This window comes from Brassica napus, chromosome A8 (assembly GCF_020379485.1).
Source record: "Brassica napus cultivar Da-Ae chromosome A8, Da-Ae, whole genome shotgun sequence".
NCBI classification, from domain to species: Eukaryota; Viridiplantae; Streptophyta; class Magnoliopsida; order Brassicales; family Brassicaceae; genus Brassica; species Brassica napus.
This window is the reverse complement of record NC_063441.1, coordinates 14,104,424-14,131,320: the sequence shown is the minus strand read 5'-3', so window position 1 is coordinate 14,131,320 and position 26,897 is coordinate 14,104,424. Positions and strand designations below refer to the sequence as shown.

At 36.5% G+C, this 26,897-nt stretch overlaps 6 protein-coding genes across 8 annotated transcripts; 3 read left to right on the top strand and 3 right to left on the bottom strand.

Annotated features, from left to right (window-relative positions):
* LOC106361136 (transcriptional corepressor LEUNIG) lies at window positions 1–5,536 on the top strand. Its single transcript, XM_013800838.3, has 18 exons — window positions 1–393; window positions 956–1,053; window positions 1,156–1,265; window positions 1,534–1,971; window positions 2,050–2,135; window positions 2,240–2,318; window positions 2,404–2,479; window positions 2,552–2,598; window positions 2,703–3,014; window positions 3,106–3,309; window positions 3,384–3,626; window positions 3,703–3,820; window positions 3,948–4,057; window positions 4,137–4,286; window positions 4,383–4,538; window positions 4,618–4,734; window positions 4,847–5,053; window positions 5,150–5,536. The coding sequence occupies exons 1-18, from the start codon at window positions 362–364 to the stop codon at window positions 5,291–5,293; spliced, it is 2,727 nt and encodes a 908-aa protein (XP_013656292.2). The 5' UTR covers window positions 1–361; the 3' UTR covers window positions 5,294–5,536.
* Window positions 5,537–5,893: 357 nt separating this feature from the next.
* LOC106361134 (protein TIFY 8-like) lies at window positions 5,894–8,392 on the bottom strand. 2 transcript variants are annotated; one of them, XM_048738890.1, is made up of 6 exons: window positions 8,021–8,392; window positions 7,260–7,432; window positions 6,925–7,181; window positions 6,759–6,855; window positions 6,434–6,680; window positions 5,894–6,275 (listed from the first exon to the last, which is right to left on the bottom strand). In XM_048738890.1, the coding sequence occupies exons 1-6, from the start codon at window positions 8,250–8,252 to the stop codon at window positions 6,187–6,189; spliced, it is 1,095 nt and encodes a 364-aa protein (XP_048594847.1). In that variant the 5' UTR covers window positions 8,253–8,392; the 3' UTR covers window positions 5,894–6,186. The 2 variants fall into 2 exon arrangements, with proteins under 2 accessions (XP_048594847.1, XP_013656291.2); XM_013800837.3 differs by having other exon boundaries at window positions 6,455–6,680.
* Window positions 8,393–14,300: 5,908 nt separating this feature from the next.
* On the top strand, window positions 14,301–16,452 carry LOC106361133 (E3 ubiquitin-protein ligase At1g63170-like). Its single transcript, XM_013800836.3, has 5 exons — window positions 14,301–14,496; window positions 14,629–15,274; window positions 15,349–15,474; window positions 15,562–15,838; window positions 15,920–16,452. Exons 2-5 carry the CDS (start codon window positions 14,670–14,672, stop codon window positions 16,184–16,186), a joined length of 1,275 nt encoding a protein of 424 aa, XP_013656290.2. The 5' UTR covers window positions 14,301–14,496; window positions 14,629–14,669; the 3' UTR covers window positions 16,187–16,452.
* A 976-nt stretch (window positions 16,453–17,428) lies between these two features.
* Window positions 17,429–19,328, bottom strand: LOC106361131 (cilia- and flagella-associated protein 251). Of its 2 annotated transcripts, none has more exons than XM_013800834.3 (3): window positions 18,594–19,328; window positions 18,120–18,366; window positions 17,429–18,012 (listed from the first exon to the last, which is right to left on the bottom strand). In XM_013800834.3, the coding sequence occupies exons 1-3, from the start codon at window positions 18,906–18,908 to the stop codon at window positions 17,639–17,641; spliced, it is 936 nt and encodes a 311-aa protein (XP_013656288.2). In that variant the 5' UTR covers window positions 18,909–19,328; the 3' UTR covers window positions 17,429–17,638. The 2 variants fall into 2 exon arrangements, with proteins under 2 accessions (XP_013656288.2, XP_013656289.2); XM_013800835.3 differs by having other exon boundaries at window positions 18,120–18,363; window positions 18,594–19,204.
* A 3,369-nt stretch (window positions 19,329–22,697) lies between these two features.
* Window positions 22,698–24,653, top strand: LOC106361129 (protein FAR1-RELATED SEQUENCE 9). Its single transcript, XM_013800832.3, has 2 exons — window positions 22,698–22,841; window positions 22,929–24,653. The coding sequence occupies exon 2, from the start codon at window positions 22,942–22,944 to the stop codon at window positions 24,490–24,492; it is 1,551 nt and encodes a 516-aa protein (XP_013656286.2). The 5' UTR covers window positions 22,698–22,841; window positions 22,929–22,941; the 3' UTR covers window positions 24,493–24,653.
* On the bottom strand, window positions 24,642–26,163 carry LOC106361130. The gene is made up of 2 exons (XM_013800833.3): window positions 25,902–26,163; window positions 24,642–25,413 (listed from the first exon to the last, which is right to left on the bottom strand). Exons 1-2 carry the CDS (start codon window positions 26,113–26,115, stop codon window positions 24,788–24,790), a joined length of 840 nt encoding a protein of 279 aa, XP_013656287.2. The 5' UTR covers window positions 26,116–26,163; the 3' UTR covers window positions 24,642–24,787.
* Window positions 26,164–26,897: the final 734 nt, after the last annotated feature.

Below are 26,897 nucleotides of genomic sequence, written 5' to 3'. Positions count from 1 at the left end.
CCATTTAGCTAGTTGCTATAATCAAAGCTGAGCTACTTCTAGATGCTTTTGCCTTTCTTTGAACTTTCTCTCTCCAGAACTTGTATCATCTCTCTCTCTCTCTCTGTCTCCTTCGTCCTTTTAGTTATGTGTGTTTGAGTTTGCTTTGGCTTGTTTCAAGTGCTAATCACTGAAGAAAGATTAGGTGGGGAGGTGAAAAGGGGTACAAAAGCATTGATTTCTAGTTTCTGCTGTTGCAATAAGTATCTCAGAGGGTCGTGAAGCTATCATCACTATTAGTTTATTAACATAGGAATCTGACATTCTAAACAACTGTCTTGTGGGGTTTAGTTTTGTCGAAGAACAACAGAGAGAGAGAGAAATGTCTCAGACCAACTGGGAAGCTGATAAAATGTGAGTCTTTTGATTTCCCCTCACTGATACACTCTGCTTCTTGCCAATTTTGAGTTGGGTTTTTGATTTTGTGCGTTCTTGAATTTATTTGCGTGTGCTTGATCTGGGTTCTTTCTTTAAGGGTTTAGCTTATTGTTGTTACCTTTCAACTTGTTGCATTTGTCAAAAAGCTTTCTCCTTTGACATTCTTGGTTATGTTACCTTGAGGATTTTCTAGTTTCTGTTTTTGCTGAAAGTGTTCTTGCTAGATTTTGTTTGGTGAGTTTTGCATGTTTTGGCTAAAGTTTAGTTCTTTTGTGTTGTCAGTCACTTTCAACGGGCTTGGCTCTTGTGTCATCAGGTTTTTTTTTATGTGTTACTGTCCCAAATTTATTCTCCTTTTTTGGCATACAAGTGTGTACTTTAGAAGCTCCATCAGGAAAGTTTCTGCTTGATGTTATGCTTCTCTTTGGAGAGTTGCCTAGCTAGACATTTCTTATGCATATCTTGATGTGTTATGTATTATTATTGTTATCAATGTTGTGTACATTGGTGCTCTAAGTATTGGTTTTGGATGTAACAGGTTGGATGTGTATATCTACGATTATCTTGTGAAACGAGATTTAAAAGCTACAGCTCAGGCTTTTCAAGCTGAAGGGAAAGTGTCATCGGATCCAGTCGGTAAGAAATCACAATCTTCTTGAGTTTTCTTACAGCGATTCTAATAGCAGTTCTGCTTCTTCGTGTCCTATTGAACTTCCCATTCTTCTTGCAATGTGTTAGCTATTGATGCACCTGGCGGATTTCTGTTTGAGTGGTGGTCTGTCTTCTGGGATATATTTATTGCTAGGACCAATGAGAAGCATTCTGAGGTTGCAGCATCTTACATTGAGGTATCCTTCTTTGTTTACCCACACCACCTAGTGTTTTTACATCTGTGCAAAGCTGCACAATGTTCTTTTTAGTTAGTGATATATGGAGTTAGTTAGTAGCTTGATTACTTACAGTTGATTTGTGTTCTCTCTTTTCCTTTGTGTTTGTAGAGAAGATTTAGAAGTTTTATATGTAACATGTTTTCTCCAATTAGTATATGATTATTTTGTTTTGTTTTGGTTAAGTTTATATGATTTAGAAGTTCTTTTGTGTGCTGATATCTTACAGACACAGATGATTAAAGCGCGAGAACAGCAATTGCAGCAATCTCAACACCCACAGATCTCACAGCAGCAGCAGCAACAACAACAGCAGCAAATACAAATGCAACAACTCTTATTGCAACGTGCACAACAACAGCAGCAGCAACAACATAACCAGCAACAACAGCAGCAACATCAAAACCAACCACCTTCTCAACAACAGCAACAGCCACAGCCAGCGCCTCAACACCAACAGCAGTCAGCACCTCAGCAGCTACCACAGAGGAGAGCTGCGCCCCACCTGGCAAATGGATCAGCAAACGGACTTGTTGGTAGCAACAGCGACCCGGTTATGAGGCAAAACTCTGTGTCTGGGAGTGCCTTGGCAAATAATAATAAGGCATACGAGGAGAGGGTTAAAATTCCTACTCAGAGGGATTCCTTAGATGAGACTGCTATGAAGGTTAGTTTAACAAGGCCCCATCCCTTCTTTTGTCACAGCACCTTAGTTTCCTCAAATGTTATTTTCCGATGTCTACAGCGATTTGGGGACAATGTTGGGCAACTGTTGGATCCAAATCATGCATCAATGTTGAAGTCTGCTGGAGCTTCTGGACAGCCTGCAGGGTGCTGTTCTCATACATATATGCCTTCATTGTTCTTATACTTAAGCAACAAAAATCATTCAATATCTCTTACTTGTGCTAATTTCATTTGCTGATGAATCGCAGGCAAGTGTTACATGGTGCAAGTGGCGGTATCTCTCCACAGGTTCAAGCTCGAAATCAGCAACTTTCTGGGTCTGCTATGGTATGTAATACTGAATCTATGTTGTGTCTAGTTCCTTGCAGAACTTTACTGTGAGCTTAAACTTGATGTGATTATGTGTGTTTAGGATATAAAAAGTGAGATCAATCCTGTGCTCACTCCCAGAACTCCTGTTCCAGAAGGGTCATTGATTGGAATTCCTGGTAGGTTATCTAATTTTAGATCGTTTCAGTAGGTCAAGCTTGATTATGATTAGTGCTTGTTTCCTGTCTCAGGTTCAAATCAAGGCAGCAACCTTACACTTAAAGGGTGGCCGCTCACTGTAAGCACTCTATGCATGCATTATATGACTCGCCTGTCTCTCTCTCTCTCTCTTTTGCTTCAAAGGAGTTTTCTTTTTGACTGCTACTTTCCTTCCTGGTTTAGGGATTTGATCAGCTTCGTTCTGGTCTTCTCCAGCAGCAAAAACCATTTATGCAGTCTCCACAGTCTTTTCACCAGCTCAACATGTTGACTCCGCAACATCAGCAACAGCTCATGATGGCTCAACAGAATCTAAATTCACAAACCGTCAATGAAGAGAACAGAAGACTGAAAATGCTATTGAACAACCGGAGCATGAGCCTCGGAAAGGATGGCCTTGGGGGTTCTGTCGGGGATGTGTTGCCTAATGTTGGATCGTCTTTACAACCTGGTGGCACTCTTCTGCCTCGTGGAGACACAGACATGCTACTAAAGGTTTGAATAAGATCTTACAGTTTTGTTTGATAAATCTCTGCTCAATTTTAAAGGCTGGACGATTGCGTTAATAACTATGTATGCTTTGTAGTTAAAGATGGCTCTGTTACAACAGCAGCATCAACAGCAGGGTGGTGGAAATCTACCGCAACCACAGTCACTTAATCAGCACGCTCTTTCAAATCAGCAATCACAGAGTTCAAATCACAACATTCATCAACAAGATAAATTGGGTGGGGGTGGTAGTATTACCATGGATGGTAGCATGTCAAATTCCTTTAGAGGAAATGAACAGGTCTGTTCTTAAGATCCTGTTTCAAATAGTGAGTCTGAGGTTGATTCTTAAAATGTTTATGCATTTAACTGAAGGTATTGAAGAATCAGACTGGGAGGAAAAGAAAGCAACCGGTTTCGTCTTCTGGTCCAGCTAATAGTACAGGAACTGCCAACACTACGGGACCATCTCCAGGCTCAGCACCTTCCACACCTTCAACTCATACTCCTGGAGATGCGATCTCTATGCCTAATCTGCCTCGTAGTGGTTCCTCCAAAGCAATAACTATGTTTGGCACTGATGGAACCGCCACTCTCACATCTCCATCAAATCAATTGGTGTGCTTCTTTAAAACTGTTAATGGGAATGTAATCAAATATGAAATAGTAGCATAAATTATTGGTTATTTTGCAGGCTGATATGGATAGATTTGTGGAAGATGGTTCACTTGATGACAACGTTGAGTCTTTTCTATCCAATGAGGATGGTGATCAAAGAGACGCCGTTGGACGGTGTATGGATGTTAGTAAAGGTGTGTGTTTCTTGTCCCACTCAACATTGTAATACAACAATGTTTCTTAATCACTACACTGATGCCTACTCAACATTGTAATACAACAATGTTTCTTAATCACTACACTGATGCCTCTCTGCACCAGGTTTCACGTTTACTGAAGTGAATTCAGTACGTGCGAGCACAAGCAAAGTTACATGTTGCCACTTCTCATCGGATGGGAAAATGCTTGCTAGTGCCGGGCACGACAAAAAGGTAAAGCAAGAAATCATCATTAGGTCTTGTGGTGTTCTGAAACTTAAGAGCCTTCTTGGCTTGTTGGTCTATTTTGCAGGCTGTATTATGGCATACAGACACTATGAAGCCGAAGACCACCCTTGAGGAGCACACGGCTATGATAACAGATGTCCGTTTTAGTCCCAGCCTGCCTCGCCTTGCAACTTCTTCGTTCGATAAAACTGTTAGGGTTTGGGATGCTGATAATGTAAATTGAGTGCTGATGATTCCACTATCCTTTTTTTTTTATCTCTATTTATTCAGATTATGTGAGTTCTTAAGAGTTTGTGAACATACTTTGCAGAAAGGTTACTCCCTGCGTACTTTCATGGGACATTCTTCTATGGTTACGTCACTTGACTTCCATCCCAATAAGGATGATCTCATATGTTCCTGTGACACTGATGGCGAAATAAGGTACTGGAGCATCAATAATGGAAGTTGCACAAGAGTGTACAAGGTACATCTTTTTGACAAGTTGCTTTTAAGAAAATGAATACATTTAACTTCATTTTTGTTTTGTTTTGTTTTGTTCACAGGGTGGTAGCACTCAGTTGAGGTTCCAACCACGTGTTGGGAAGTATCTAGCTGCTTCGTCAGCAAATGTTGTATCAGTACTAGATGTTGAAACACAAGCTTGTCGACACTCTTTGCAGGTTTAGTGTTAAAACTTCCCTTATTCGATATGTGCTTGTTTTATATGATATATCCACTGACTACTAAGAGAGAAGCTAACACAAGACACTGTTTACTAATGGCTCTGTACAGGGCCATGCTAATCAGATAAACTCGGTTTGCTGGGATCCTTCTGGTGACTTCTTGGCATCGGTTAGTGAAGATATGGTAAAAGTTTGGACGCTGGGGACAGGCAGTGAAGGAGAATGTGTTCATGAGCTGAGCTGCAATGGCAACAAGTTCCAGTCTTGTGTTTTCCATCCGACGTACCCTTCCCTACTCGTAATTGGGTGTTACCAGGTAAAGTTTATATCTTCACGCATGTGTGTTCAAAACGTGTCTGAGATTTACAATCTGGTGCTGATTCCCTAAGCTTTGTGAAACTTGTGTGTGCAGTCTTTAGAACTATGGAACATGTCAGAGAACAAGACGATGACATTACCGGCTCACGAAGGGCTAATTGCGTCATTGGCTGTTTCAACTGCAACTGGATTGGTTGCATCAGCTAGTCACGACAAGCTAGTGAAGCTGTGGAAGTGAAGTTAAGTGTGAGATAAGGACAAGTTCGTTTGTCTTTTAGGTAGTAGTCTTCTCAGGGAGGGGGTGGGGGTTCTTTTAACTAGTGTTTCTCTTTGTACTTCTTTCTCGGCTAATCATCTTCGATCTCAAGATAGTTTTTCAGATGGTTAAAACAATGTTGTATGATCTGACGTAATTGGGATCTTGTGGAACTGTGATAACTGTTGTTGTAATCTTAGTTTTTATTGTGGCTCATCTTTATCACTTGGACACTCTTCACTTCGGTTTGGTCTGGTTTCACTAATTATATTGAAACGTTTGGAAAACTCATTATCTTTTTTCCAAAACGGTTGAAAACTAAAATCTAGCGAACGGTACACTCGGGCATAAAGAAGAGCAGTGATCAGTGATAGTTTAAAAGAAAAGTATACTGCTGCAGCTGCAGAGAAAAGAAAATGCTATACTGTACTAAGAGTCTCCCAAGTTAGCGCAAAAAGAGTAAATCGGTGACACTGATTAGCGTTTCTAGTCCTGAGAAATGTACTAAGAATGACAGGGACAGGGTAAGTCAAATATCACTGGAAAGAAGGAATTAAATACGGTAAGTAGACTTGACAAAAAAAAAAAAAAACGGTGAGTAGACTTAGACATCAATCTCTTGTTATACGCTGTATCCTTTATGGTCAGCCTTATACACTGGACGAGATGATAATCTTTAGGAATAGAAACAGCAGGTGTGGTTGACCAATTGGTTACATACTAGCTATAGGAAACTAGTATTATACGTACTCTTTGAGGAAGAGAAGTTTGGATGCAAACCTCGAAAGGCACAGAAAATTGCAAATGGCTATCAACTCAAACAAATAACATCTTAGAAGAGAGGCCACACTAAGCATCTCTCATATTCAGCTTAATCATGTGGCTTTTTTTTCAGGATCTGATACGTGAACCGGATCTCTTATTTCTCGTCCCCTTGAGATCATACTTCCTTGTTGTTCTCTACCTGCAAATAATAAATGCACATGAGCAAAAAGATTCAAAGTTCTGTATCCTCATTTTGTAAGTCATAATGCAAAATAAGACTTTTTTTTTTTTGCAAAATAAGACTTGTTTTTAACTCTACTCCACAGTGTATTTGTAAGATGGTAGCCAAAATCTCACTTTTATTTGATAAGAGGTCACCTGGTTGTGTAAAGATCCTCTGACAGGCACCAGAGGTTGCTTGATGACCTGGTCTTGCACGAAACTCTGAAGACAAAAACGGTGTTTCTCTAGAGCTGCCTCCTTCATACATTTGGCTTAGTTTATATGGACCATCGCTTGTGTTGTTCTTTGTCTTCGGTTTATGAGACACATCCGTAGACCATGAGCCCCCGCTTGATCCTGCCAAAGTCATTATCACATCCGCCTACAAATAACATAACGTTCATATGATAACTTCTCAAATAATTTGAATATCGAAGTGTTAAGTGACAGAGAGAGTTACCTTGTTTGGGTGAACATCATCAAAGACATGAGCTTGACCACCATAGAAGATAGTCATTTGCTTAGTACTCGATGTCAACTCTTTCCTATTCCCAGTACTGCAAAATACAACACACAGTGTGTTGAAATTGACCTTAGCACAAAGCATCACTAGAAGCTTAACTCACCTTGAATGGGCAAAACATTCGACTTTGCTCGGGTTTGGCATTGTAAAATGACTCATGATACCTGGACCTTTCATCCCTGTCCGTGAACTTTCATCTGCAGCTGTCTGGGAGATAACTGATGGTCCCACGTTTTCATCCTTGAACCTGCTGGAAGACAGCTGATGAAGCAAATGACTGATTTGTCCTCCTCCGCGTGGAGACTGGTTTGCCATATGGTTCATATTCATGGAGAGGCTTCCAGGTCCGTTTCTTAGCATCTGGTTTTTGATGACAATGACAGATCATGAAGCTGTGCACACGGTGAAGTTATTATGTAGGTTATGGTTTTATCTTACCTTGGACCAGTGCAGAGTCTCTGGGTGGTCTTGAGAGGTGAATTGTGAATCAGAGTTACTTCTCTTGTTTCCTGAAAATCGATTGCTCATGATTGAGCCTGAAACCTCACTTCTTGGTCCAAACAGTTGTCTCCCATCAAGATGATTCCCCCCACCACTGCCTTGTCTTTCAACTAGTAGAAAGATAAAATCTAGATAAGCAACATCACAATGCAGTAGTAGTAGTAGTAGCTAGGAGAGGTAATAAAGAAGAACAAGTCATATAAAAAAGCATCACAAACTCATATGTCAAATTCACTTCCAAATGTCCCAACTAATCCATCAGACATTATGGTTGGACAGAGAGGGACATAAAGAGTGTGTCTGTGTGTTTTATGTACCAGAGCTCAATCAACCCACATGCTAACACAAAAGAAAGAAAAACATGTTCATGTTTTTAAAAATAAACAAAACAATGTACACTCATGTCTTGTTTCAGTTGAGTCCATAGATGTTCTATTTTTTCTACTTACGAGATCTAATGGATGAAAAGTTTCCAACTATAGAAACTAATTCACATGATCTTCTTCTACACTTCAAAATCATAGTGAATCAAAGCTCGATGAAAGAATCGAACTCTAACTTGAATCTATGTAAAAAGACGAACTTTCTATAAATAGAAACCCTAAATGTACAGAGGAACCAGCTTAAACCACATCAGTGGAAGGACACTTCATCAAAAGACAAAAAAAAAGCATCAAGAGAGAAAGGGAGAGAAGTACCAAGATCGGAGGTTGAGGAAAGACCACCGCGTCCACCGACGGAGGAAGCTGAAGTCATGGCCAGTTTAACTGCCTTATCCAGAGGTAGACTGTGGTCAGCCATGGAAGTGGAAGCTAAAGTTTCGGTCTTGGATCCTAGGAAGTCATGGAACAAGAGCTTGTCTTGTTCTTTTTGGCGGAGGTGAGAATCAACATCAGTAGTACGATCGTCATTGTTGTGGTTCACCATCATCAAATTCAAACCAATGTGTCAGTGTGTCCACTTCGCCACCACTTCCTCCATTACAGTTTGCTCTCTGTATTATTTCATGGACACACACAACCAGAAAGAAGAGAGAGAGAGAGAGAGAGAGAGAGAGAGAGAGAGAGAGAGAGAGAGAGAGAGAGAGATCACAGTGTCTCTTTTGGTTCTACTTTATTGGGTTTCTCTTACAGTACATGTAATAATGAATCATATCTTTTCAAACAAAATATAATTAAAAAATTTCACCTAAAAAGAACATAAGTAAGATTGTAAAATCATGACATCGTAGACTGCTTTTTGTATTAAGGTAGAGTCATAGATTCATGATGTTATCAGTTAAAACTGTTATAAGATGTACACTTTAATGATTTAGAGAAAATATGGTGTGTGTATAATCTAACCACCACACTTCAAAGTTCTAACCTATCCGCACCTACAAAAAATAGTTTGTGGGACAGTTGGTAAGGTTGTCATTTACCCCTTTACGTAAAAGTTTTCATCTGGTACATTGGTAAAAGTACTTGCTCAGATGTGGTGGTTAACTCTATTTCTCCATGTGCTATCAAATCCATATTTTTCCAAAAAAATATTGGATTAATGAATTAAGTAATTTTGTTAAGAAAACAATAATATAGTTTCCTAGATAATAAATTATATGAATATACTAAAACTATGAAATGAAAATCGCGTAGACGTATGTATTCTTATCAATACTGAAATAATTTCCGTTCAAAACATATTAAACGAATTTAATATCAGTTCATAAAACCTAAATTTTCTTATCTTAATCATATTGGTGATAATGTATTTAACCATATTTGCTAACTTTTTTATTGGTAAAAATGTACTTACCACTAAAGTTCCAGTCTAGTTAATCCCTTTTACTTTGTAAATGATATTTATCAAAATGTGGAATATTTGGTTTAGAGATTGGAGTTGTTGAACTTTCGGTGAAGTGTTCTAGTACTCTTAATTTCGTAGCCTAATCTGAGTATGAAAGAGAATTCCAAAAGAGACATTACCTATTTCTGATGATATCTCGATGTTACAACTACTCATCATGACTATTTTCCCACTTCATAATGCTCATTTGATATTTTTCTACTTTTTGCAAATTTTTAACTGAAACGAAAAAAGGTTTAAAGATTATATTTGGTGATCAATAAACGCTCTTACCTTCAAATTAAGATGTTTATAGTACAACATGTTTATAGTACAACGTATTCCAATACTCCGAGGGCCGGTTCAACACTATTAGGGACCTAGGGTAAATTTTCTTTTTACTCTTTAAATTTATATGTAGATAATATTTAAAATATTTTTAAAATTTAATGAATAATATTTTATATATTTTGTAATGAAAATAAAATTATATAAATATCAAATGATTTCGGACCCTTTTCAATTTTATTTATTATATTTATAATTTTTTTATACATAAAAATATAGATTTATAAAAAAATGAACCTTTTATTTATTATTATACGGGGGGACACGGGCTTGGACCCGGAACGGTCGCACCGCTTGTCCCCCCTTGTAAGCCGGCCCTGAATACTCTTTCCGTTTCAAATTATACAATGCTTTAAAAGATTTATGTTGTTTCAAAATATAAGTTGTTTTGAGGTTTTAAGGTAAATTTCAAATTTATTGAAAAATGTTTAACCTATAATATTTTATATTTTTTTATACTTGGTTGAATGACTTTTAAAATTATACTTTCTCTGTTTCCGAAAGTAAGATGTTTTAGATTTTTTACTTGTTTCACAAAGATAGATTTTCTATATGTTTAATTTACTTTTTTATACTTTTAAAAAATATTAAATGAAAATATTATTGATTAAATTTCATTGGTGAAAAATTATTGAAAAGTGTATAATAAAGTAAAAGAAAAAATAAATTATAAATATTTATTGAATTCTTAATAAGCGTTAACATTTTAGAAAATCTTACTTTCGGGAACATAGGGAATATCTTTAAAAGTAAATTTTTAGAAAAATGTAAATTTCTAAATTTTTGTGTACTAATCCAAAACATAAAAATGAAACAGAAGGAATAATAAAAAGTCAGTTTATTTTCTTGTTAAACTTTAAAAAAAGCTCGTTTAATTTTGAGACTATTAGAATAAGATAAATGTCAGTGTTTTTTCAAAAATATCCCTCTGGTTCCGTTCCATACACCTTTAAGATGTTTATAGAAAGCATCAAACTATATTCGCTGATTTTTTAAATAATTAAGTTTGATTGGGGTCGATATAGAAGTATAATTGTCGCTTGTACAGGAACACGTGTTTCAAGAGGGTTGTACATCATTACTCGTTACTCGCCTTAAACTCGTTACTTGACTCATATCCGCTTTGAAAATTTAAATACTCAGTATTGTCAAGGTAAGTAACAAGTCGACAATTTTTATTACTTGCAAGACCAAGTCAAATATCAAGTATCATTATTATTTTTATTATTTGACTCGTTACTTGATCCATTATTTGCTTACATATATTTTTTATTTATCTTCTTTAAAATATGGATAAATATTTCGTTTAAAGTAATTCACATGTTATTTTTAATAGAATAAACAAAACAAATTTTTATGTCTATTTCTAATAGAATATTTATTATTTAGTAAGTAGTTTGAAATATTCAAGAAAACTCGTAAATAGTTCATAAGTACTAAGTACTTGTAAATAGTTCACAAGTATTCGTAAATAGCAAGTAATAGAGCGAGACAAGTAACTTATAAGTAATTCATTTTAGATCAAATACTCGAAATAATAAGTACTCGTTTTTAGCAAGTCAAGTACAAGTCAAAATTTTTATTATTCGTACAAAGTAAGTCAAATAGCAAGTACACGTAAAATAGTGAGTATTCGGCTTGTGCCAACCCTAGGGTTAGGATTCCGATTTTGGGTTATGACTGATTTATTTATAAGAATCATTAAAATACTGATAACTAATAAGGATGGCCTCTTTCATATGATTTCTTTTGCAAGAAAAAGTGTTTGTGAAGTCATAACGCTGTGGAACTTGCATTGTGATTTGTGGAGGCAAGTGACTTCGTACTATGATATCTCTATAGATTATGTTATTGACTACATAGTATGTTTGGGGATGCAAGAGATCTGATGCGTAGATGTCAAGTTATCTCTTTTCTACTTGTGCTTGTATGGTTTGATCCTTCGAGTTTGTGTTTACTCGAGCACATTTGGTGTTCTTATGTGCACGACGTACTTGATGGCGTGAGAACAAATACAGAAACCATGTATCTTCAAAAGGTTGGTTAATACAACTTCAGATTAAAATTAGAACCTGGGAACTGTTTAAGTATTGTGAAGAAGCCTGAATCTTGGAGACTTGCATGTCAGACAATAGTAGGAGAAAAAAAAAGTGAATCTTGGAGACTTGCATGTCAGACAACAGTAGGAACAAAAACACTCAGGGAATGTACCTACTTTAAGGCCTAGATTGTTTCAGACATTAATCATCTCTAAGTTTGCGTTTACATCATGGGAAAGGAAAATTTCAAATCTTTTTTTAAATAGTTTTTTTTTTCTCGTGAAATACTTTTGCAGGTGGCAAATGCCATGTTACTGGATCATCCTTGTCTTTGGATTACAAAAATCGTTTTTTTTTGTGTGGAAACAAGAAGATTGACGTCATGCTAGAATAAGAAGAATAGAGACTCGCACCTTAAATTTCTTATCAAAAAGAGAATGTTGTCACAACATAACAAAAACACTCTAAGGGCCTGACTGGTTCAAACGCAGCGGTTGCGGTTGCGGTTGCGGAAGTTTGTGGATGCGGGCGGTTGCGGTTTCTAGCGGTTTTAAAAGATTTGTACGACTGGTACTGCGGTTAAAAATTGGTGCGTTTGCGGGTGATTTATGACTGATTAACTACCAAATGCGGTAACAGTCAAATAATAAATTAACAATATTTACATTTAATATAATTATAAAAATATCAAAAATCATAAAATTATAATAAATATAAAATTTATATTTAGAAAGTTATAATTTTAATTTTTGAAAATTTATTGAAATTTTTTTATTATAAAATTTTATAATATTAATTAAAATATAATAGATATATTTTAATATTTTCATAATTTCAATTTTAATTTTTTATTAAATATTTTTACTTTTGTATATATATTGTTTTAAAAAAAGAAAAAAAAATTTACCCTCCCGCAACCGCCCGCAACCGCAAACGCTAGCTGGAGCCAGCTTTTGAATTTATGAGATTCGGAGCGGTTTGAAGCGGTTTACAGCGATTTGAGTGATTGTTGCAAACCGCCGACAACCGCTACCAACCGCAAAAGCTGCGTTTGCGGGTGGTAGCGGGAAAACCAGTCGCCCCCTAAGTCTCTAACTCTCTCACACCAAATATTAGCAAGAGAAACAATAGCTGGATACATCAAGAAGAGCCCATATCCAAGAAAGAAAAAAAAAAGTGATCAACAAGAAAAGGCATCCTTCAGTCTAGCTATTACGCGCCGCACCGAAAAACAGGGGAGGTTGTAAAGTCAGTCAGAACACAAACAATCTCTTCTCATTTTTATTACACATTTTCTTATTAGTTCTGAAATAAAATACTAAAAAGCAAGGAGCCAAAGAACCCCATCACTATCTGAAACCTGAATCCATCATCTTACGCCTGTAGTTTACATACTCTTCTGTTTGTGTGATTGCTGTTTGGCTCCGAATATAAAAAAAAAAAATTATTATCTTATATATTAAAACAGAAGTCACAACCTTGATTCATGTGTGATTTTTTAAAAAATGGACCTAATGGACCTATTCATAGAAATTCATACTATATTTTAATTCAGACTAATAATAAATATAATTTTTAAAATATTTTAATCATAGTATCTTTTGATATCTTTTCATTTTAAATATAAATATATTTATTTTAAAATTCTAACAAATCTGTTTAAAAGATTTTTACAAGATCTTCATTTTCGAAATTATATTTAAATATTTTCACTAATTTTGAAATTAGTTTAAAATATTATTATACATTAATATATTCAGTTATATAAAATGAAAAATAAAAAAATCTATAATATTTTAGTTATTATATAATCATAATCAATCATATTAAATTAAAATTATTATATTGAGCTAAATATAATAAAATTGTATTAAATTTATATATTTATATATTTTATTTTTGTAATTATAAAATATTTATGTTCAAAAATAAAATCTAATATGTTGGTAAGATGAGTTAACATTATCAAACTATATGATACATGTATAAAAATTAACATGTATTTCTTTAAAGTTAATAATATAAAATCTTTGTAACTACTTTAATCATAATATATTTTTATTTTAAATATAATATATATTTATATATTATATTTTAAAAATTCTAATAAATCTGTGTAATATTTAAACAATAACTTAATGTATTTTAAGTTATCGTTTAGAAATGAAAATAAATAAATTAAATCATATTTTATCTACTTTTATAGTCATGATCATGTTAAAATATAATTATTATACTAAAATAAATATGATAAAATTATATTCAATTGATAAATTTATAAATTTTATTTTCATAAATATAAACTATTTATTTAAAATATAATATGATGATAGAACGACTTAAAATTAACAAACTATATAATACATGTCTAAAAATTAACATATCTTACACTTTTATATATACAATAATAAATTATCTAAAATGAATAAGCATAAAAATATTGGTAAAAAAAAATCCAGTTTTGAAATACGGGTCAGAATTTAACATAAATTAAATACAAAATATTTTTTAAATATATTTTCTCATGAATATATTAATTTGCTTAATAACTAAATGCAAATACAATAAGATAAATATATAATAAGAAGTAGAAAATACATAAAGTTTAAACAATTAATTAATTATAACATGTAAATTATAAAATTATTGTATTTGAAATAGTTATATAAATATTTAAGTATATGATTAACATTAAAAATATATACCACTTATGTTCTAAAACAATAATTTATGTATAGAAAAGTGAAAACAAACATCCGTATCTAGTATCTCCTTAGTTGATCGGTGAGCACACAAAAAAAAAGAAAGAAAAAAAAAACAAAATCTAATCGCAAGAGAATTGAAGAAGAAGAAGTAGTACGATTACGATTTTCAATAGCTCAAAAAAGTCAGACTCTTTCTGGGCTCTCTCTTCTCGGGTCTCTCCAATTGAAGAAGGAAACCTCACCCATTTGAAGAATTAGGTTTGTTCCCTGATTTCTCAAATTCCATCTGCTAATTAGGGTTTGTTAATGAATTGATGTTTTTAGGGTTTATGCTTACTTGTCTCTCTCAATTTCATGAACTGAGAAAGTTTTGTTTAATGGGTTTTGCAGGAAGTCAAATTTTGAGTTTCCATGGTATTACAAAACCTTAGATGGGTGTTTCTCTTCTGACAACTAAAGCTCATACCCTTAATCTACCATTCATGGAACATTCATCAAATGACCACATCATTGACATTCCAAGCTCCTCTTCTCATGAACCTTTACACCATGAGGAGGAGAGACCTTCTTCTTCTACTGCTTCTGTTTCTCACCCAGTTACAGCTTCTTCCTCTTCTTCTGTGCGGTCAAATCCTAGAACCCCACGTCGCAGACGCAGTCCTTTGAACTCTGGCCTATGGATTTCCATTGAGCTACTCCTCACTCTCGGCCAGATCATTGCAGCTATAGTCGTTTTGTCTTTGTCCAAACACGAGCATCCACGTGCACCCTTGTTTGCTTGGATTGTTGGTTACGCCTGTGGATGCGTTGCAACGCTCCCTCTCCTGTACTGGAGATATTACCATTCCAGTCACCCCTCGGAGCAGGATTCTTCTACACAGCATCGTCCTAATCTTAACGTTGCAGCAGGACCATTCGCCTTTTCGATATCCAGGTCATCAGAAGGAGGAGATGCTCGACAGACCAACAACAACAACAACAACACGTCTTCTTCTCGTGGTAGTAGTAGATACCCTGGCTTCATAAGCGCTGCCAGGTATACATACATGTCTTTATCCGCCTTATGTACTTTGTTTGCATTCATTTGAGTCTTTGTTTTTTGGGTTGTAGACTAAAAGTTCTTATGGAGTACTTCAAAATGGCTCTGGATTGCTTCTTTGCGATATGGTTTGTGGTAGGTAACGTCTGGATATTCGGAGGGCATTCATCTGCATCCGAGGCTCCTAACTTGTACAGGTAATACTCTTTTGGGTTTCAAACCTTTTGGGTACATTTGTCAAAGACTCTTTAACTTTTTTTTTTGGTTCTTTGAATGTTATATAGGTTATGTTTAGTGTTTCTCACCTTTAGCTGTATTGGCTACGCCATGCCTTTCATCCTCTGCACAACTATATGTTGTTGTTTGCCGTGCATTATCTCGATTCTCGGATACAGAGAAGATTTAACTCAACCCCGAGGTGCTACACCTGAGTCGATAAACGCATTGCCTACCCATAAGTTTAAGCTGAAGAAAAGCAGGAGTAGTGGTTCGAGTAGTATCGAAGGTGGAGTTGTGGCGGCTGGAACAGATAACGAGCGTGCCATTTCAGGAGAAGACGCTGTGAGTTTTTGCTTACAATTTTGACTCTGCATACGTACAGTTCAAGTATTCTTGAATAGTTACAATTGTTTTTTTTTGCAGGTCTGTTGCATTTGTTTAGCGAAGTATGCGAATAACGAAGAGTTAAGAGAGCTTCCTTGTTCGCATTTCTTCCACAAAGAGTGCGTTGACAAGTGGCTGAAGATCAATGCGAGTTGCCCTCTCTGCAAGAGTGAAGTTGGAGAGAAGAACTCTGATTTAACGAGCCAGGGGGTCTTGAGCTCGCTGTCTTCTGGTGAAAACGATAATACTCAACAACAAAGGAATGAACATAGAGTTGATAACGGTTTGGCGCACAGCATCATCTAGACATTTGCTCGATGTTAGAGAAAACGGTACACAGCGATTGTTCTTACACAAAACGACGTTTGCTTCTTAGCCTCATCGTTAAGAAGGTGAAGAAAGAAGAAATGCCTTTTCGCTTTTGTAAATTAAAACCCTCTGAACACGTAGGAGAGTTTTGAAAATCAGTGATTTGAGTTTGCGTGTGTTCTACATACTTTGTTTTTTGTTTATTCTCTGAATCTTATCACGAACAGAAGAACCTTTATACGAGAGCCAGGGCTCTTTCGATACCTTGTGCAGCTAAATTGCCCTTATCAATAGACTGGTATAGATGTTAATAGTCTATAATAGATACTTTATACTGGACCATGAATGTATTCTACTTATTCTTCAAAAGTCTTAAGAGAGTAGAGTGAGTATGATAAGGTCAGGTCATAGCTATGCGTTTCAAAAGAGAGCTCACAGAGTCGACTGGAATGAATATTTCTTAACATAACATACAGTTTAATGCATATGTACACCAACAGCGCACATCTTTTTTTTTTAGAATTGAGAAATGAATAAAGAGCAGGCCAACGACTAATCCTTTATTTGCAGGCTTCATGATACAAACATAAGATGGCAAATCTTGAAAGCTAAAAAAGACTGTAATAAAGGTTGTAAGAAAAGTTTGTAGAGGATCACACTTACTCAAAAGAAGGGCCTGTGTATTGAGTAGGATCATCAGACAACTCCAAAGCCTCGAGCTTTGGCCTCATGGAAACAGAGTGAATACCTAATGCATCAGGGTAAAGTCCGCAAAGAAAATGCAGAGAATCAGCTTGCCTTTTGCTTTGAGACAGCTACATGTAGGAACAACTGGTTAATCCCATTATCATCCTCATCCTCATCATCATCACCTCCGTGAGCTAAAACTGACGCCGGACAGCAACACTACCGATCCATCTTCTCAACATTTCTACTTCCCGCGAATTGGCCTTGCCAACCTCTTTCTTAGCCGATTAAAAACACTTCACTTTTAATTTTAAGACAAAACCTTAGTTGAAGATTATATACGAAACATATACCGAATGAAACTTGTTTGACGGTTTTGGGGTTGTGGATTTCATCCCGCAAGGACATTCTTAAAAATAACACATTACATCATGAGGGGTTAGTGTGTATATTCGTTTTAGTAACACATCATTACACCATGGGTGACTAGCAATTAAAGCATATGCACCTGACATGATTCTAGCGGAAACGAGAATAAAAAGACAAAAGGAAGAGCAAAACAAACTCAAAGACAAATCTTTTATGGTTATGTCCCATTGTATAACATAAAATTTAAAAAGATCAAAGTCATATCTCTAAAAGTACGACCCAAACACATCCCCCTCCTTTCAACAGATTTTATCAAAGAGTAAAGTCTCATATGAACAGAAAGAGGGAAACACATGTTCATATATCAAAACAGGTTTGAGTGGGTGATTGATTTCACCTCACTGGCTGCTGGTTGTAGTGACTCTTCTCTTTCTTCTTCTTTGCGGCAGCCAGCTTTGCCTTCCTCGCAGCTGCTTCTTGTGCAGCAACTTTTGCAGCGGCATCAGTCTCTTTGCTTGACTTCTTCTTCTTCATCGATGCAATCTTCTTGAGCCGTTCTTGAATATCCATGGAAGAAGAAGCCTCCTGCTCCTCCTGCTCAGCGGACTCACCTCCAGCAGCATCTGCGTTGCTCTTCACTTCTTCCTGAGACTCTTTTGCCTCCTTCTGTTTATCCTTCTTTTTCTTCTTCTTTGAGGCCTTTGATTCTCCTGTTGCGTTCTCCTTCTTCTCTCCCTCTCCATTGACTTCTTTCTTCTCTTGATTATCTGTTAGGGTATTAGCAAAAAATGACTACCTCAGCCCGTAATAATAAGCCAGTGTAGAAAGCTGTCCACATAAGTAAGACATCATTGCGAGACTGTGTGATAGATACCTTGAGTGTTGTCTTGACCAGTGGGTGCAACTCCAAAATCTGCTAACAAAGCCTCAAGCTCAGCAAGTTCCTTCTGTCTCCTCTCTTTCTTGGAAAGCTGCCTCTCTGCCTCCTTGGGTGGTGCAGGAACTTCAGGAGCCTTCTTCACCTCAGGCTCTGCTTCCGGATGCACTTGCGTCTCCTGCTCTTCCTCCAAATCATCATCATCACCTTCATCAAGGATATCCTCTTCACTTTCACTTTCCTGCTACATTAAAAGCAAACTCATCTCAATAACAAATACAGATACACTCACAACCACGATTTACAGACAAACAGGCGCAAACTTACAGTGCCTAGAGAAAATTCTACAACATCAAATTCAAATGTTTACAATTAGACCTTCAGATTACAAAACAGCCAACTCCAAAGCAAAACTAGTGACGCTTAAGACACAAAACGACAGCGTATGAAAGATATTGACATCTATAATACCTCAACGTGAGTCTCCTTCACATCCGAACGAGACGCTTCAGAAGCATTCCACAAGGCCTGGGGCGGAGCAGTGGTAACGAAATAGTCATCATCTTCATCATCACTGTCGATATCAGCCCAAGCCTTAGCTTTGAGAGGCGTAGGTGCCCAGAAGACCTGAGGCTCGGGCTCCTTCCGCGATGACGACGAACCCTTGCTCTTACCACCAGCCTTGTCCGACTTCTTCTTCTTTTTGCGAGTGTCCAAAGCAGCGAACAAGTTAGTGTTCTGAATCGGCATCGATCCCTCGTCTCTCCTGTTTCCACCACCAAACATCTTTCCTTCTCTCTCTCAAACAATCAACGATTCAGATAACAAACAGCTAAAAAGGTGCGATCTTTACAAAACCCAGAACACGAAAACGATCTGATGCAAGCAGTGGATAAGGGATACAATCGTCACAAATTTTCTACGGGGGAGATAGGAAAAAAAATTGATTTTTCTACAAGTAGATTCTGGAAAGCGATTGATAATTAGGGTTCGAGGATAGATTGAGGATTGATAGAGAGATGAAAGGGGAGAAGGTAGAGGAAGCTTCGGGAAGCTGGTTGTGTGATGGGGACGCAGCGAGATGATTAGGGTTTCTTAAAAGAGGTGGAAATCGTTTGAGGGTAGGGCTACTGGCTACACGACAAAGGATGTAGCTATTTCCGGCTATGTGTCGAACCGATATTTGGATTAGAATATCGAACCGGGTCCGATCTGAAATTGGAACTCAGCAAAGCAAATCGAAACCGATCCTTTATCATTTAATACATTAAAGATTCTTTTCACCTTTCTTTTGATATTTAATCACCAAACAAAGAAATAAATTATACTATATTTATTAAATTCGAAATTTTCAAGATTTTATTCAAACTATTTTCATTTTTGAATCACGGGAGAATCCGAAAAAAATACAGAACCAAAAATAAATAAATTATACTATAATTATTAAATTTGAAATTTTCAAGATTTTATTCAAATTATTTTCATCAATACTATTAAAAGGGAAGGAGTTTTAATAAATCTACTTAAAAAAAGTTGTTTGAACTCTTTTATTAACTAATAATATTCTGGTCTTACTTTGATTTGGACAAACAATATGTTACCTTTAATTTCTCTAACAATCATTTAGTCAAAGCTTTTATTTATTGGACCCATATCTTTTTGTAAACGAAAAGATTATACCATATATATACTACCACATAAATTTGGTTCACGAAAATATAATATCATATACACTTTATTATACTCTTCTCTAAATATGTCTCATTAACTTCATAATTAAGATAAATTTAAAAATTATATATTATCTTAATTTTATTTTATTGATAAATAACAATTTAATATTTAAGATAAGCTTAAATTATCAAAAACCAAACAAATCTTTTTTTACTGATCAACAAAAAACCTACAAATCTATACTATTAAATTAGTCAAAAACCTCTCAAATAAATCTTAAGTTTCACCAACTTAACAAATGTAACTTTTATAAAATGCACAAAAATATAGTGAAATGTTAGATTTGGTCATTCGGATCTGCGGGTCAAATATAAATCGGTTTCTTTCAGATCCAAGTTCTTTGGGTCTTGGGGATTTATATCCAACTAGGTATTTGAATGATTTTTGTTCAGATCGGTTCCTTTTAGTTCCAGGTCAGTTTGAGTCAATAATTCAAGTATCTATAAAATTTACTATGTAATTTGGCTACGTAATGAGTCTAGCTCGGTTCGAGTATTTCACACAAAAAGATTTAAAGAATCCGAAAAGTCAAAAAATCAAAACATGAAAATACCCAAATATTTCGTATGAATTACTCAAATATACATAATATGAACAAAACATTCAGGGTACTTTAGGTACCCGACAGAGACCCACAGGTCCAAAAAAATCTAATAGGTAATTTTTTCCCAATCTCGAACCTCAACATGTATTTCGTATTGGTTTGGTTCATTTATCAAATTTAGGTAAAATGTTCATACTTAAGAAAGATTTACATAAGAGTGTATATAAAAAATCCCGAATAAACTTATACATAAGTTATATAATTTTAAACAAATTTATGTATTCGATATAATACGACTTTATAACATAATAATACACAATATACTCAAAATACTATCACATTTTCAACTTCGTATATAGCCTATAAAACCCGCGCTTTCGAAGCGCGGGTCAAAATCTAGTTTTTGAATTACAACAGAACCCGAAAAAAAAACCAAAAATAACATCATTTATTTATATGGTTTTTTTTTTTTGCAACAAATACTATAATCTTTAGCATAAGAAAAAAAATTCCTACAATAAATAACATAGTGAATACTCTTATTTTGTGAGTTTCAAAAAGGGCAAATCTCCAAAATAGCATATTTCTAAGTTTATATCACAAAAATAGCACTCAAAAACTAAAATGACCAAAATAGCATTTTATCTTTTGAAAAATTTAAATTTTTTTATTTTTCAAAATTTGAAATCTTATCCCCAAAACCTCACTTTTCAACTCTAAACCCTAAAACCTAAACTCTAAACCCTAAACCCTAAATTCTAAACTATAAACCCCACCTCTTGAGTGTTATTTTTGTGACTTTTGGCCTTGAATGCTAGTTTGAGAACAAAAACTTGATTTAGTGTTATTTTGGTCTTTTTCTCTTTCAAAAAATTAGAAATTTTATGTTTATAATATTTATATATAGCTGTGTACATTATTTTGTGGGAACTGGGAAGTAATCATGCTATATAGAATTATGATTTCTGAAAAACTATTTTAAATATAACTAGGTGGACCGTCTGCACGCATGTGTGGACATTAATATAATTAATATATTGCATATACAGGTATTATTAGTGTATAATGTAATTCTCTCTTAATGACTATGTACCTTTCTATCTCGTTCACAAAGAACCTAGTGTTCCATGGTCGCAGCAAGCATATGCATCAGAGATTCTATTTCATTAGAGAATGCGTAGAGAATGAGCAAATTGAAATTGAACATGTTCCGGGGAATGAACAAAGAGCTGACATACTTACGAAGGCTCTAAGTAGAATTCGATTCAAAGAAACTAGAAGTATTATTGGAGTTCATAGTGCGAGTGAAGTTGGAATCAAGCGTAAAGGGGAGAATGTTGGAATAAGCTTGACAATAGCTTAAGACTCAAGCTATCCTAATCCTAGTGAAATATGGTTTTGTAATAGGATTAGGAAATAATGAAAGTTTGTTGTGCTAATAGGATTAGGAGTTATCTAGTCTCATAAATAGAGATGCATCTCTTGTGAATTGAGAGAGTGATTTTTGTGATTTGAAACTTGTGAGTTTGATTGATTAATAAGAGAATGACTTCTTGTTAAACTTTGTTTGTAAATAATCTTTGGTACCTTTTTCAGGAATGATGTTTATGTCGTATATGGTAGAGGACATAGCAGCAGGCGGCCCATCATATGTGGAGCATCTAGTTCACGTCCATCGCCAAATCCAGATCAAAATGAACTGATCCTCTCTACTGGCTCCGTACAAAAGTCTCTATTAATGTCCTATGCATCATGTTTAGAATTTACAGTAGAAAGGCGTATACGAAGGGAAAAAGAACATTGTTCATCGCTTTTATTGGATGCTTGAGAAGTTTTCATCGTATTGAATTCGACTAGTTTCTAAAAAGTTTTAACTTCATTTTGAAGGTGTTGTGTTAGATAGATAATAGTCTCTTTTTCTCACACTTTTTTTTTTATAAAAATAATAAAGGATTACACAAATGTGTCTTTTCCTAGTACATCTACTTTCTGTGTGTGTTAATTAAGCTCGAACGTTCACTTTTTTTTTTGTTGCCATAGGGGGACAATAAGCTTTAATATAAAATGCTGTGAAGATATAAAACTTCATCTGAAAAGCAAGTAAAAGTTAAATGGAAGCAGTCTAGTGGTTTAAATAAGGCTTCATTAGTATTTTTACATTTTAAATCTCAAAGAACACAAAATAATGCAGATTATAAATTAATTTTATTTTGGGAAGTTTCATAAAATAAATAGAGATGTTGGTTGTAAAATCATAATATTTCTCTAGCATAATTATCCAGCATTAATCATTTTATCTCATCTACATACCTGTTCAATGGACTAAGCCCAAGAAGTTAATAAGCCCAAATAGTTTCATTGCCTAACCGTTAACTGCATCACACATATCTCTCTGGATTACTCCGTCGACAGAACAAGGTTCTAGGGTTATAGTCTTACAGGTATCATCATCACCATCGCTGTGCAGTTTTAATTTCTCGTCTCAATTCATCTCCAGCTTCTGCAAAGTTACAAACTTTGTTCCGCAGGATTGGTACCGCGATGAGTTTGGAGCACGTCTTGAACTATCTGAAACGCAAACACCTCGAGAACCCATCTTTCTCCTACGCACTGGAAGACGAAGACAATGTCGGAAACGTTTTCTGGGCCGATCCCACTTGCAGATTAAACTACACTCACTTCGGCGACACCCTCGTCTTCGACACTACCTACCTGAGAAACAGTCAAGTCCCTTTCGCCGCCTTCACAGGCTTCAACCACCACGGCCACCCTCTCCTCTTCGGCTGCGCTCTCATCCTCAACCAATCTCAATCCTCCTTCGCCTGGCTCTTCCACTCTTGGCTTCAAGCCATGTCCTCTCCTCCTCCTCCTCCTTCCATCACCCTCGAGCCTGACCCCGTGATCCACCTCGCCGCTTCTCAGGTTTTCCCCCAGGCGCGTCTTCGCTTCAGCCTCCCTCTTATCATGGAGAAGCTCGCTCACGTGTTTGGGTCTCACCCCGGGTTTCAGTCTGAGTTCTTGAGCTGTGTTAGGGAGACGGAGACGGTTGGTGAGTTTGAAGGTGCTTGGGACTCTGTTGTGAGGAGATACTGTCTAGAGGAGGATCACTGGCTTCAGTCTATTTATAACGTGAGGCAGCAGTGGGTCCCTGTTTTTATTAAAGACACGTTTTTTGGAGAGCTGTCTAGTGAGAACTCGAACTCGTTCTTCCACGGGTTTGTGGACGGGTCAACCACCATGGAGATGGTCATGGCACGGTACGAGGAAGCTGTTGAAAGCTGGCGTGTGAAAGAGCTGAGAGCTGATTATGAATCGACTAACTCTACTCCTGTTTTGAAGACGGCTTCTCCCATGGAGAAGCAAGCTGCTGGATTGTATACGAGAGCAGCGTTTTTGAAGTTTCAGGAGGAGTTTTTGGAGGTTTCCGCGAATCCTGTGAGTAAGATGAGTGATTCCACTTATCGTGTGGGGAAGTTTGGACAAGGTCACACTGTTGAGTTTGAGTCTCTTGAGGAGGTGAAAGCTAATTGCAGCTGTAGGATGTTTGAGTATTCAGGGATTGTTTGTAGACATATATTGGCTGTGTTCAGTGCCAGGAATGTTTTTACTCTTCCGTCTAGGTATCTACTAAGGAGATGGACCAAGGAAGCAAAGAGTAGCGGCGAGTTTTCGAACAGTGGTTGCCAAGAATCATCTTTAACTGTTTGCTATGACAATCTCCGCCAAGAAGCAACCAAGTATGTGGAGGAGGGAGCCAAGTCTATTCAGGTTTATAAAGCTGCAGTGGTTGCCTTAGATGAAGCTGCCAAGAAGGTTGCTGCTGCAAGTAGTAAAACTAGAGGAGGAGCAACTAATGGGGATTCTTACCAGTCTGACGAAACTCAAGAAACTGCCAATGGAATGTATCATCCACTTCAATGTCAGGGTGAAAAGGAGAGGACCATACTTGAACTGACAGCTGAACTGGAGAGGACAGGTCAGCGATGCGAAGCTTATAGAGCAAACCTGCTGTCTATTTTGAGAGATATGGAAGAACACAAGTTTCAGCTGTCTCTCAAGGTGCAAAATGCTAGACTAAGCTTGAAAGAGTGAATGCAAACCTGATGGATAATGCCCATACCACTCTGTGCTTTTTAATCAAAATCTTCTAGCTTCAATAACTCTGTACTTAAAGATGAAAACATCCATTATATCTTCTTCTACTCAAATGATGAAAACCATAAACAGAACATAATGAATCATAAGACACTAAACCTCGTCTTTATTATCAAACAAACCAATACTTGATAAATATGTTACTCATAAGCGTAGTCTATAATAGTATGAGAAATGAATAAGAAATCACATGTCCAAAAAAAAAAAGAAATCAGAAACCTACAAAGAGGACCTAAGCAAAGATGTTTTGTGTGAACAAGAGGCCACATATGAGAAACACAGCGTACAAGCTAAAATCCATAGAAACAGCGTTCATTATCTTCTTCATCATCATGACCATCTCCAGCGCGTTGCCCACTTGGTCCGCTATGCCTTGTCCATTCATTACTGAGTTTTCTCGTCTTGAAGCTGAGGAAGGATCTCCATGATGGCTCAGCAGAACACGTCCCAGCACAATCGTGGCATCGGTCAAGAGAAGCAAGAAGACAGGTCTGAAGCTTACTATGCTGCTGCCTAGGGAAGAGAACCCGAGATGAGATAGCACGACAAGAAGCGCAATCACAAGAGATGAGAACATCCGTGCGTATTCGGAAGCATCAATGGCGGCTCCAACGTGTTTTGGAGTGATGGCGTTGACAAAACTAACCAGAGGAGTAAATGCTTGAGAAGCGCCTAAATCTACGACGGATGGGGTTGCAGGAGACGGTTGTACCCTTGTGTCTCTGGGAACTGAAGAGGAGGAGGCTTCTGCCAATGTTTCAGTATACTTCAGAGAGTCTGCTCTGCTTTGATGGATGATAGGGTCCATATTAGCAAGCATCGAAGCCTCAGAGATGTTTTCCTGATGACTAGTGAAAGCTGCAATGTCACAACCAGGATCATCAAAACCAATACACTAGGTAGGTGTTTCTTAATATGCTTATCTCAGTGATGCTACCACCATTACACACATCACGATTCTTGTTCGGAATATAACAAGTTAAGCAAGCAAACACACATTTGTAAAAATGTGGATACAACAAGTAAACCCTTAATTAACAAGGTAGTGTTAAGGTAAGGTTAAAGAAACACCTAGGGAAGAGATGGTTCCTTCACACCACTCTTCTTATGAAGCTAGACAAATGCATCTTCTAATCTTCCATATATGAATTCGAATCATCTATAACTAGCCATACACATACACTGTGATCATCAACTTGACTGATTCGTACACATAAACTGTGATCAAAGACGCCAATTGATTGCTTCCTATGCTCAAATTAATGAACTCGAACTCGAAAAACTTTTCGGAACGAACAATTCGAGGATGATCCTACTGGAGGGAGAGGGGGGGGGGGAAAGAGAACCTGTTTCTCCATCAGTAGGTATCTGATCGCGAGGCGGAATCGTCTCCGGTGAGGAATCACTAGTGCGGAGAGGAGATTGAGACAGGGAAGTGGGATCGGACGAAGGAGGAGGAGGAGGAGGAACGCCGTTGATCTGACCAGTGATAAAGGCCAAACGGTCAGATCCTCTTTCTAAGATCTTCCGCCTCCTCGCTTCTCTGCTGTTCGACGCCATTGCCTTGGGAGGGATTAGAGAGACTCCGTGGGTCAGCTTGATCGCTGATTTTAAGGGCCTGACTGGTTTAACCGCAGCGGTTGCGGTTGCGGTTGCGGGAGTTTGCGGATGCGGGTGGTTGCGGTTTCTAGCGGTTTTAAGAGATTTGTACAACTGATTATGCGGTTAGAAATTTGTGCGTTTGCGGGATACTTATGACTGGTTAACTACCAAATGCAGCAACAGTTAAATAATAAATTAACAATATTTACATTTTATACAATTATAAAAATATCAAAAATAATAATATTATAATAAATATAAAATTTATATTTAGAAAGTTATAGTTTAAATTTTTTAAAAATATAGAAAATATTTTTATTTTAAAGTTTTATAATATTAATTAAAATTTAATTGATATATTTTAGCATTTTTATAATTTCAATTTAATTTTTTATTGAATTTTTTTATTTTTGTATTTATATTGTTTTGGAAAAAAAATAATTTTTTTTTATCCTCCCGCAAACGCCCGCAACCGCAAACGCTAGCTGGAACCAGCTTTTGAATTTATGAGGTTCAGAGCGATTTGGAGCGATTTGGAGCGGTTCAGAGCGGTTTGAACGATTGTTGCAAAACGCCAGCAACCGCTACCAACCGCAAAAGCTGCGTTTGCGGGTGGTAGCGGAAAAACCAGTCATACCCTAAATCTCGCTCAGTAAGGAGTTTGTAGCGTTTCAAGTCATGGGCTTAAAATGCCAATTCAAATGGGCTAGATGGCCGAAGTATAGTGTGGCTTAGCTTAA